This window comes from Notolepis coatsorum (genome assembly GCF_963971535.1).
Source record: "Notolepis coatsorum genome assembly, chromosome: 15".
Classification (NCBI taxonomy): domain Eukaryota; kingdom Metazoa; phylum Chordata; class Actinopteri; order Aulopiformes; family Paralepididae; genus Notolepis; species Notolepis coatsorum.
In genome coordinates this window covers 11,471,993-11,484,879 of record NC_140179.1, presented here as the reverse complement: position 1 = coordinate 11,484,879, position 12,887 = coordinate 11,471,993, and the positions used below count along the sequence as shown (strand labels likewise).

General features: G+C 43.4%; 1 protein-coding gene across 1 annotated transcript in view; it reads left to right on the top strand.

The window, feature by feature from the left end:
• The window catches only part of slc7a6 (solute carrier family 7 member 6), a 49,235-nt gene extending 41,173 nt beyond the window's left edge, over nucleotides 1-8,062 (top strand). The window contains exons 8-10 of the mRNA XM_084330401.1: nucleotides 579-728; nucleotides 6,267-6,450; nucleotides 7,849-8,062. Of these exons, the coding sequence (XP_084186527.1) occupies nucleotides 579-728; nucleotides 6,267-6,450; nucleotides 7,849-7,916 (402 nt within the window). The 3' untranslated portion in view covers nucleotides 7,917-8,062. The remainder of the gene's footprint in view (nucleotides 1-578; nucleotides 729-6,266; nucleotides 6,451-7,848) is intronic.
• The last annotated feature ends 4,825 nt before the right edge of the window (nucleotides 8,063-12,887 follow it).

The following is a 12,887-nucleotide window of genomic DNA, read 5'->3' as shown; positions in this document are numbered from 1 at the left end:
AGGTCGTTATCGCTGTGAGGTCGTTATCGCTGTGAGGTCGTTATCGCTGTGAGGTCGCTGTGAGGTCATTAAGACTGTGAGGTCATTATCGCTGTGAGATCGCTGTGAGGTGAGGTCATTATCGCTGTGAGGTTGTTATCGCTGTGAGGTCACTGTGAGGTCATTAAGACTGTGAGGTCACTGTGAGGTCATTAACACTGTGAGGTCACTGTGAGGTCATTAACACTGTGAGGTCATTAACCCGTTACAGGAAGTGAGAGTGACTTGGTTAGTGTCCCGTTGGAAGGTTTCTGGTCACATGTCTCTCTTCCCTCCCCCCTGGTCACATGTCTCTCTCCCCTCCCCCCTGGTCACATGTCTCTCTTCCCCCCCCCCTGGTCACATGTCTCTCTCCCCTCCCCCCTGGTCACATGTCTCTCTCCCCTCCCCCCTGGTCACATGTCTCTCTCCCCCCCCCCCTGGTCACATGTCTCTCTCCCCTCCCCCCTGGTCACATGTCTCTCTCCCCCCCCCCCCCCTGGTCACATGTCTCTCTCCCCCCCCCCTGGTCACATGTCTCTCTTCCCCCCCCCCCGCAGTGCGTCATGTCGCTGGTCTACCTGACGGTGCAGGACGTGTTCCAGCTCATCAACTACTACAGCTTCAGCTATTGGTTCTTCATGGGCCTGTCCATCGCCGGGCAGATCTACCTCCGCTGGAAGGAGCCTGACAGACCCCGCCCCCTGAAGGTACATGACCACTTCCTGTTTCCTGTAGAGACCCATGATGTCACACAGACCACGCCCCCTGAAGGTACAGGACCCACTTCCTGTTTCCTGTAGAGACCCATGATGTCACACAGAGTAGGCCAGACCTCATGGAGATGCCCAGAGAGGTCAGGTGATCCCAGGTCAGGTGATGGTAACGTATGAGATCCACGGTCAGGTGATGGTAACGTATGGAAACGTATAGGGATGAAATCTGCAGACATCATTTCTACAAGGCATTTGTTACGCCCCCCTGTGGTCACTCAGTGGAAGGGCGCAACATAAGGCAACAGACATGGTGGGTGAGGGTGCAGCGACACAAAACCAGGAATGATTATAAAACAATAATGTTTATTTACAAGGCAGCAAGGAGACTAGAGCAGCACAGCCTCCATTCACCCCAATGACAGATGTAGTGGTTTTGGCCGAATGTGGCTAGGTTGGACCTTTCCTCATTCCTGGGAATACAGTTGCTGGCTGACTAATGTGCGCTCAGTATATTGCGGTATGTGGGCCGACGTGTGTGCTACATGAGGGTAATAATTATTTCAATTTTCAGGCTGTATAGGCGCAGATACAGCCTGAAAATACAAATAATTATTACCCTCATGTCATCATCACATACCGCAATATACTGAGCACACATTAGGAACAAACACATCATTCAAATGTAACGTTAGCGCCCACCACATCAAGTACGTCTACACTCCTTTTACGCCAGGTTTGGGGCGAGCAGTGGCGACGTCACTGCCGGCTGCCGCGCGGGGGGGGGGGGGTTCATCCGCGGGGGACACACACACACTCCCTCATTGGCGGAACACAGCGTGAGAATAGCGTTTATGGGTGTAAATACTAGGAAAGCTGCAGGCCCAGATGGGATAACAGGACGAATACTCAAGTCCTGTGCTAACCAGCTAGCCCCGGTGTTCACAACCATATTCAATCTATCCCTGGCTGAGTCCGTGGTCCCTGCCTGCTTCAAGGTGTCCACTATAATCCCTGTACCAAAAAACTCCTCCCCAGCAGGCCTAAATGACTACAGACCAGTGGCACTCACCTCTGTGGTCATGAAATGCTTTGAGAGGCTAGTCAAGGACCACATCTGTGCCTCTCTCCCTCCCTAGTAACATGGGGACCCATTGCAGTTCACATACAGGACAAACAGGTCCACTGACGACGCGGTCTCCCAGCTACTACACAACACCCTCTCTCACCTTGACAGTCAGAAGGGGGGCTATGTGAGATTGCTGTTCATTGACTATAGTTCAGCTTTCAACACCATAGTCCCCACCAGACTGGTTGACAAGTCGATCGATCTGGGTCTGAACTCCGCCCTGAGCGCCTGGATCCTGGACTTTCTGAGTGACAGGCCCCAGGCGGTCAGAGTGGGGGGTCAGACCTCCAACTCAATCACCCTGAGCATCAGGTCCCCCCAGGGCTGTGTTCTCAGGGCGGAGAACACTGTGGCCAGGTTCAGCTCCAGCAGCGCCTCTACCACCTGAGACAGTTAAGGAAGTTCAGAGTATCAAGTTTCAAGTTTCTTTAATAGTTGTCATACAGAAGTACAGAATACTTTTATACAAAATGCTTCTTACTGTTACGCTACAGAGACTGTGCTAAACAAGATAAGTATGAAATAAAATAGTATAGCATGTAAAATAGAAGTAAAAATAGAGGTCACAGTGTTCAGTATAGACATATGTACAATGTTCGATGCAGAATAGAAGTAACTGAGTTACCATATAATATACAATATACTATGCAATGTACTAATATACAATACTATATAGTGCAAAGCAGAAATGGGATGAGGTACCAGATATGTATTTTTATGTTTAACTGCACTTTTAATTTAGATTTATTTCCTATTGTTTTCCATAATTTTTTCATATCAAACTCCAGTATTCATTCATATCTAACAAGGCAATCAAACAATATTCATCATAATTTCTTCCGCACAACATTTGGTCAGTTCAGTATAAGATTTAGAGGTCCTACTATTTGGAATTCAAAACCCTCCATAATAAAAATGTGCTCATCTATTTCATCACTCAAATCCAAGCTTAAATATACATTATTAAATTAATAGTTTCAATCTCATAAAACCATTAATGTCACTTTGTTTTACAGTTTCATGTTAATTTGTTTAGACTAATTATTAATGTTGTTGTTTTTGTTATTATTATTATTATTATTACTACTTTGATTTTTATTGTTATCATTATTATTATCTTAATATTATGACAAATTTTTATGAACTTATTTGACTTTACTTTTGTTCTTGTTTATTTGTTTTTAATCCAATGATTTAATGAGTTGAGGCCCCTGTATAGGCCCATCTGGGTCTCTTGCCTTGACTCAGCACCTTTATATACTTTCTGTCATGGTCAAGTTTCTTTCAAGTTTCTTTATTAGTTGTCATACTTTTATACAAAATGCTTCTTTCTGTTACGCTCCAGAGACTGTGCTAGACATGAATGGTTTTTCTGAAATGGTGCGAAATAAATAAATAAAAGCGTTATATAAAAAAGCAGCCATTTACCATTTATTGCAAACATTGAAGGACCTGAGTCTCCTCAGGAAGAACAGCCTGCTCTGTCCCTTCCAGTAGAGGGCCTCTGTGTTGTCTGACCAGTCCAGTTTATTGTTCAGGTGTACCCCAAGGAACTTATATGACTCCACCCCCTCTACCTCATCCCCTCGGATGGTGATGGGAATCAGGGGGGGCCTCTTCTTGGGGTGATTGCTGTCACTCCACCCCACAAAGCTCTCCACCATATATCCAACACCCTCTAAAGCGTCGGTTACACACAGGGGTATTTTCGTTTCGTTTTCAAGATCGCTTTCCAGAGCGCAATGTAGTGGCAGGCGAGTTAGACATTTGTTTTGCGACCTGAGCACTTTCGTTTTGTCAGAACGAGGCGTGGTCAGACCGCAACGGATCGCGTCTCGAATTCAGCACTGAGCATGCGCGGGGAAGTAGTTACCTGCGCACAAATCCTGAGAGCGCATACCCGCCTCACACGTCCACAGGTAAACAACACAGCTATCGACCACAATATGTAGTACAATGCCAAAGCAGTAGGTCGCAGTAGGTGGCGAACATGAAGGCAATTTTCAACCAATCAGAAGTTGGATGTGCCAATACACTTCCTGCAAAAAAATCAACAAGCCACCATCTTTAAATGCCTCCGTGAGCCATTTAGCCAATGTAGCATTTATTTTTCAGCAAAGAAAGTGCAATAAAAGTGCAATAAACAAAACGGATACATTCACTGTGTGTTCTGCCTCTCATTTGTTGATGAAACAAAACTAACATCAACACAATTGACCACCAAGAGCGGATAGTTTAGTCTCACAAAAAGATCGCCGATTTTGTTAGCTTACATGCTAACACGATAGGGATATGCCATTATAACAGTATAGCATTGTGGCTAGCAGCTAACGTTAGCTCACGTTAGCCAGCCAGCACCAAACTGATGATATCAGGAGCTATCAGTAGCTAGATAACATTAGACAACGCCTCATGTATTAAACAAAGGTGAATAGATGACTGGCCCATTTTGTTTAATGCTTGTTAAGATTGAAAGAGGAGCTCTGAGCTAACAGGGTCTGGTAGCTAACGTTAGCTCACGTTAGCCAGCTGCTCATGCAATCGTTAATGCTAGCAGAATGAATGGATGTAAACTTTATTTAACAGATTGCAGAATGGGTACAATACAATACGGCTCAATACAAACAATTGTTAAGGAAATGCAGACTGTTGTAGCTTGGACTGGGGTCCTTATAACAATAACTTGACAACACATGGTAGCTGCAGCTGTTTGGGACAGCTCTGTCGTCACCGGACGTTGGTGAGGGCACGCAGATGTCGGTATCTACTGCACATGGGCGTTGAGCAACAACGGCTCCGCGCAGATTACATGACACGTTGTCTGCGAGTTTTGGCGAGTATCCAAAACGGAAACACAATTTCAGCGTTGTCAGTAGGGCAACGCGTTATCCTGCCAAAACGGCATTTCTATTTAACTGGGACAGCAAACGTTCAGCAACAAAACAAAAACAAAACCCCCTGTGTAACCAGCGCCTAAGTTTCCTCCTAGCTTGTCAGTAAAGTGGTTGAAAATGCAGTTGTTTGTTGAAATGTGGTGGCCGGACAAGATTTTTGTAATAGTTTCTGCATCAAATATAAAAGATATTAATAATAATAATCATGATAATCATACAGATATTTTATATCATTTGAAAGCCCTAGTTGTTATCTTCAAAATGGTACTATATATTTACTTTGAGCATTCATTTTCATAATGGAATGTTGATGCTTATGGCTAAATATAATGTGCGATTTTGGCCACTTGTAGCGCCCATGAGCCGAACACACATCGGGCCGTGTTCGGTAGCGCCGAAGAGAAGCTTCACACACGAATCCACACAAGGAAAAACAGCGAAATATTTGTCTAAAAATTACATACGTAACTCCAAGCTGATCAAGCGTGTCCTTAGAATTCCGTACGTAAATCTAAGCAGATCAAGCTGTTTTTAGAATTCCGTACATAAATCTAAGCAGATCAAGCTGTTTTTAGAATTCCGTACATAAATCTAAGCAGATCAAGCGTGTTTTTATGATTTACGAAACACAAATTGAGAGGTGTGTGTGTGTGGATCGTTTTTACGATTGTGGATTCTACTTTTGCGTTTGTTTATTTTTGATAGAAATCTACCCCCATACTTTAAGGAAAGAACAGATGTGGTTCTTGTATAGTATAGTTTAGGTATAGTAAGTATAGCATAATGACAGAGTTAAAACTGTATATTGTATAGTAGTGTACATAGGACCCAGTGCTTTCTCAGGAATTTAGCATGTCTATTTTTATCATGCACATCTTATGTCTTCTTATTACCTGTTTTTAATTACCTGTTTTTTTTGGTCTATTTTATTATTAGTATGACCACCCACATTTCACTGTATGCCCTGGTATGTATGTGACAAATAAACCTCTTGAATCAAAATATAGGAGTTGTAGGTCGGAAATGATGGAATAGATTTACCAACGAAAAAGGTGTTTAGCCTGCCCCCCCCTCCCCTCTCCAGCTGACTCCACCCCCTCCCCTCTCCAGCTGACTCCCCCCCTCCCCTCTCCAGCTGACTCCCCCCCTCCCCTCTCCAGCTGACTCCCCCCCCCTCCCCTCTGCAGCTGACTCCCCCCCCTCTCCTCTCCAGCTGACTCCCCCCCTTCCCTCTCCAGCTGACTCCCCCGCCCCTCTCCTCTCCAGCTGACTCCCCCCCTCTTCTCTCCAGCTGACTCCCCCCCCTCTCCTCTCCAGCTGACTCCCCCCCTCCCCTCCTCTCCAGCTGACTCCCCCCCTCTTCTCTCCAGCTGACTCCCCCCTCCCCCCTCTCTGATGCCCCTCCCCCTCTCCTCCCCAGCTGACGCTGCTGTACCCCATCATCTTCTGCATGTGTGTCTCCTCTCCAGCTGCTGTACCCCATCATCTTCTGCATGTGTGTCTCCTCTCCAGCTGTCGCTGCTGTACCCCATCATCTTCTGCATGTGTGCCTTGTTCCTGGTGATCGTGCCTCTCTACAGCGACACAATCAACTCTCTGATTGGCATCGCCATTGCCCTATCGGGGGTGCCCGTCTACTTCCTGGGGATCCACCTGCCGGAGTCCCAGCGCCCGCCCATCGTCACCAAGATGCTCCGTGAGTTCCTCCGCTCTCATGTGCTGCTGGTCGCCATGGTGACACACACACACACACACACACACTTCAATGATTCATTGTTGGGCGGTACAGTACTACTAATAGGACTTTTTCGTAGTAATGATGAATAGTGTAATGAATTACTAACTACATTTCAGCAGGGGTGTAAAGTACTTGAGTAATTGTACTTCGTTACTGTTAATACTGTTTTGGGGGATTTGTACTTTACTCAAGTATTATTAGGTTTGTATACTTGTACTTTTACTCAATTACATTTCAGAGAAAATAAACATACTTTTTACTCCTTACATTTAAAATGCAGACCTACAAAGTACAAATCTCGCAGGTCCAACAATTTCAATTAGTATATTTGTTTCTCTGGCCAAACTAACGTTAACGCTATTAATCCTGCGACCGCTCTTTATTTAAAAACAGCCAATCAAATCCCCATCAATGGAAAATGAACCCGCCCATACCCATGCTGATTGGTCCTTGTGCAAGACTAGAAAGCGGGGATCTTTGATTAAACACCTGCTATCAGAAGAATAGACGGTCAGAAAAAAAGTTTACTTTTTAGTACTTAAGTACATTTAAAAGTAGAAACGTTTTTTTTAACTTTTACTCAAGTGTGTTTTTAGCCAGATACTCTGACTTTTACTTGAGTCAGATTTTGAGACTGTACCCATACTTTTACTTAATTATAATTTCTGGGTACTTTTTACACCCCTGCATTTCAGTGATAATATTACAGTTACAACTCATCACTTTGATTTTGTCAACACCAAAGGTGACAATAACACCATTGTTGATCTGTAATATATACAAACTGTGCTCACGACTTAGGTGCACATTGTAAGAGTACACACCTCTTCAAACAATATCTGAAAAGAAAAATACTAACCCTCTAACCTTTTTACTATTATGTACCCTAATACTATGCTACTATTCTTATACTACTACCTATCTTGCTAATATATGTCTATACTACTTTGCACTCAGACTCTAACATGTCTGACAGAAGGTTCCCAGTTCGATTCCCGCTCCTCCCGAGCAGCGTGTTGAGGTGTCCTTGAGCAAGACACTTAACCCCTAACTGCTCCTGATGAGCAGGTCGGCACCTTGCGTGGTCGCCTCTGCCGTCGGTGTGTGAATGTGAGGAACAAATATTGTAAAAGCTTTGGATAAAATAACTATATAAATGCACTGTTTACTGATCTATGAGCTGCTTTGCATCTTTAACCCTTTCACTGCCACACTACAGAAGGTTAACCCTTCACTACCACACTACAGAAGGTTAACCCTTTCACTATCACACTACAGACGGTACCTTCTGTAGTGTGGCAGTGAAAGGGTTCATATAATCTGTGTAATGACTGCCTCTCCCTCCCCTGTCTCCAGGTTCTCTCACCTACCTCACCCAGTACACCTGCCTGTGTGTTCTCACGGAGATGGACAAGAGCGAGTAGCCATGTTCAGCCCCTCCAGAACTCCATTACCCAGCAGCCCCTCCAGAACTCCATTACCCAGCAGCCCCTACAGAACTCCATTACCCAGCAGCCCCTCCAGAACTCCATTACCCAGCAGCCCCTCCAGAACTCCATTATCCAGCAGCCCCTCCAGAACACCATTACCCAGCAGCCCCTCTGCAGGTTCCCAGCCAACAGTCACCAGGGGACCAGAAAATGGATGTTTACTTGTTCTCACAGGAATAAAGGGAGATATGTATCACTTGAATGAAGTGACTGATTTAAGGTGGAGGAGGGAATCATACCACTGGGGTGCTAGGGACAAACTCTGTCTGTTTAAACCTTTTAGTTTTGATTTATTAAAGAAGCCTTTTAAGTGCCTATGAAAAAAAAATCTATTTTCACCCTAGAAGGAGCTGCCAGATGATGAGGATGCAGCAGATGTTATTGTGAGGCTGTGTTGTGTTTAAATGATGAGGATGCAGACAGATGTTATTGTGAAGCTGAGGCTGTGTTTAAATGATGAGGATGCAGACAGATGTTATTGTGAAGCTCCTGTCTGAGGCTGTGTTGTGTTTCAACTGGAGGAGATGCTTAGTCTAGCGTTTCCAGTCCAGAGGGGATGGAGTGTAGAAAACATAGGCTGCATTTGCACAGGCAAAGAAATCCGACACAGATCTGTTTTTAACGGGTGTCTAAATGGTGGCGGTACCTGCACCCCTAAAAGTGAAAGTCTCCACTACAAGGTTACATAGTCCTTATTCTAAATCAAATCAAATCAAATCAAATGTATTTGTAAGGCCCGACAACACACGTTAATGTCCCCATGGGCCGGACACGTCTTCTTTAAACAAGTCAAGAAGAAACATCACAATAAATCAAGAACAAAACAAAAACACCATAAAGTCCAATTTTTTTTAAATAAATGCAAAATAAATGCAACACTCCCAGTTAAGGAAAAACTCACTAAAACCTAGCAATAGGAAAAAATGCACCACAGGCAATGTGGAGGAGAGAAACCTTAGAAGGGCCGTTCAAGGGGGGATCTCCCTTCTTAGATGTCGGTGATAGTAGTGTTGCAGTAAAAACAGGCGAACAGTTGATAAGCATGCACTCATAATATTCTGATGTATATTAGTGGTAACGTGCAAAATGCACGAGGGCAGATTCTCTGAACATGAGTCGTGCCCTTCCTGCTGGCCTGTATATTTTCCCCAACGGAGTTTCACAAACCGAACGCGGAAGTGAAACTCCGTTGGGGAAAATATACACGCGGCCTGCCGTACAGAACCACCACTAGGGGGCAGAGTGAGCAGACTGAGCTCTACTACTGCCTTTGTCTTTTGGTCATTATATACTTGCTGTATGTCCTTGTATTTGTACCTGGGTTTTGCGGTTCAAATTCCATTGTTTTGAGGTCACAGATAATATATATTATGTTATTCTCCTTTTCATTTAGTATCCAGGAAATCAGACCAAGCACTTTGAGTGATTATAGGCCGGAACCTCCAACCTGTAGAGGCTCATCCTAAACACGCCTGTTTACTGTAGAGGCTCATCCTAAACACGCCTGTTTACTGTAGAGGAGGCTCTCATCCTAAACACGCCTGTTTACTGTAGAGGCTCATCCTAAACACGCCTGTTTACTGTAGAGGAGGCTCTCATCCTAAACACGCCTGTTTACTGTAGAGGAGGCTCTCATCCTAAACACGCCTGTTTACTGTAGAGGCTCATCCTAAACACGCCTGTTTACTGTAGAGGAGGCTCATCCTAAACACGCCTGTTTACTCTAGAGGAGGCTCTCATCCTAAACACGCCTGTTTACTGTAGAGGAGGCTCATCCTAAACACGCCTGTTTACTGTAGAGGAGGCTCTCATCCTAAACACGCCTGTTTACTGTAAAGGCAGCACACACTTCATATCTGTGATGATGTAGAATTTATTTAATTACATAATAATTATATGTAATTGTCTTCAACTATTCAAGATCAGACTTGGGCAAACGCTGTATTTGAGTACCGTAATTTATTATGTTCAAAATAGTATTTGAAATCATCAGGTTCTCTTTCTTTTTGTTTGATTAAATGTGTCTAATGTAATTATTTTGTTTAAACCTTTCTCATATTCTGCTCTAAATGCGTTCCATCACTTAAAGGAACACGCCAACTTTTTGGGAAATTTGCTTATTTGCCATCTACCCTGGAGTTAGACGAGCAGATGCATCCTTTTCTTCTCTGTGCGTGCATTATGGGCTTAGGGAACAGCCGCACCGTTATGCTAGCTTAGCGTCATTCACTGGAAGTAGTTGTGCCAGTGTAGCCTAGTTCCCAACAGTCACGAAATACACTCCAAAACGTTCCTGTATACATGTTGTGACCGGTGTATTTACCACGTGGAGAAATACAATTAAAAAAAAATTACATTTTGGTTTTCTAAGCAGATTATATACTCAATCTTTTTTTGGCGAACCACTGCTGCCTGGGCGCAGTGATTTCACACATCACCTCAAAAGCCCTGTTGTAACTATAGAAACTGGCTAAACAATGAAGACACATTTATGCTCTTTTCTTTGGTCATAGACCTGTTCATTTAACCTGAACTCCTGAGTAAACAAAATAGGTTAGCCAATTTACGAGTAGCCTAATATAGCACCAGTCAGCAAGCGAACGTAGCAATCAAGTGGGATGCAGGGACCGGAGGATTATACTAGGATAGTGCAGCAAAGTTACGTCCTATTCATCAATCTCACAATATTCGCTAACGTTAGACAGATGGAATACAGCCTTCCATCTAAAAACATAACTCTTACCAGTCATGGTTGCCAGTGTTTCACTTTGGGGGACCCTGATGTAAACAAGACGAAAGTCTTTCTCTGGTCTGCATCCCCTTAACAATTGTGTGTATTGAGCCGTACTGTATTGTACCCATTCTGCAATGTTAACACTTTGATTGCCTAAGGCTAAATTCATGATATACCATCCCTTGCCAGCTCCATTTGTCTATGGAGAAGTTCCCCTTCTTTGCAGGGCTATAACTTTTTAAATTCTATTGCTAAATTGCCATTATTAGGGCCCATTCAAGGTCCTATATGTATTGTTCATTGTGTAGCAACGTTAAACTTTTTCATTCACATATTCATAGTAAAATATGGTCTAAAGTATAAGTATGTTTTCATCTCTTTCTGCAGCTTTCTCCAGAACGTGATTTATAGCCCCAAATGCATTATATTGATGATGAAATACAGTTTGGTAGGAATCTGTGCGAGATCAAAAATTTCAATTGGACGTACTTCTAGAAGTTTCTACGTATCATCTGATGATGACCGGATGGGCGGGGGGTCGTTTATAATTCCGTGGGCAGCGTTATATCATTCATCTAGTGTGGGTGATATGATCATCAGAGCAGTTTATATCAAACACGTTCAAAAATAACGCTGAATCTTACCGTATCTTCCTCGCGCCGTTGGACGATGAGCGTGGAACTGAAATATTCCTATTATGGGATGTAGAAATACGCGATCTATTTCCAGGTTGTATAATAGTATATACGTCCAAATCATGTTGTTTATCGAGTTATTGGCAACGGATCGCTATGTATTGTGTCGAGATCGAGTCCCGGGACCTATAGAGAGTGCCCGGAAGTAATATGGACGATCAGCACTTCATCCACATAACTTCCTGTTTGGCGCTTCTGCCGATCGGCCACCAGATGGCGCTCTTGAACCGCTAGAGCAGGGGTCGGGAACCTATGGCTCACGAGCCATATATGGCTCTTCTGGTGACAGCATATGGCTCCCAGAAATTTTTGAGTAAAAAAAAAATATATATATATATTTTTTTTTTTATTTATACTTGTGATATTTCTTAATAATACTGTGTCATTTTAAAGTAAACAGAAATTAGTTTTGAAGATACAGCTAATAGTATCTGTAGCTGAAGATATAGCGAGCAGAGCTGGCGAGGGAACACAAGTGGACAGAAATAAAAAATCTTCAACCTGAAGACCAGCTGATTCTTAAAACTTGGAACGAGCTTCCTGTGACATACCACACAATGCAGCGTGAGTATTGCCGTATTGACCATGTTTGGCTCTACATATGCATGTGGGCAGTCATTCCCGCATATGAGGAACATTAAGACCAACCTACGCTCACGTTTAACTGATGGAAGCCTCAACGCCTGCATGAAGCTCAACCTCAGCACGTATGAACCAGATTACAAGGCCATCAGCAAAACCATGCAGCACCAGAAGTCGCATTAAAAGTAAGACATATTTAATTTATTATACGTTAAAAATACTATATGGCTCTCAATGAAATATATTTAGAAATATTTGGCTTTTATGGCTCTCCCAGTCAAAAAGGTTCCTGACCCCTGCGCTAGAGGATTGAGAGAAGCTCAGAACTGTGTGTGAAGGCTGCGGATGGAAAATATGATTCCGATCACAGATTTTTGAAATATTGATATTAAAGACGAGTTACGGCGTCCTCGGCAACTTGAGCATGGCGGGGAAGGACGCCTAAACACGTTTTCGGCACTTAAAGTGTTAACGTTTTCAATCAATCAATGGATGGGATTTTTTCACAATAGTAATCTTGTGCAAAATGCTCTGAGCAAACACGATTGTTCTTGATTATTCCTATTGGTGTGTTGGAATCTATGTTCAGAGCAAGTAGCCATAGCTTCAACCGGTCCGGATCTTTAGTCGCTAACTTAGTCACATTGGTTATTGACGGAAGTGAGGTGATTATGAGATCACTGCACCCAGGCAGCAGTGGTTCGGCAAAGAATTGTTCAGGGTATCTGCTTAGAAAACTAAAATGTCTAATTATTATATATATTTTTTCCCCATGTGGTAAATACACAGGTCACAGCAACGTTTGAGTGTTTTTTCTTTTTAATCCACCTTTTCTCCTTATTATTCTCCCATCCCAATTTCGCCTCGCCAATTCTCCCTTCAATTCTCCCCTCC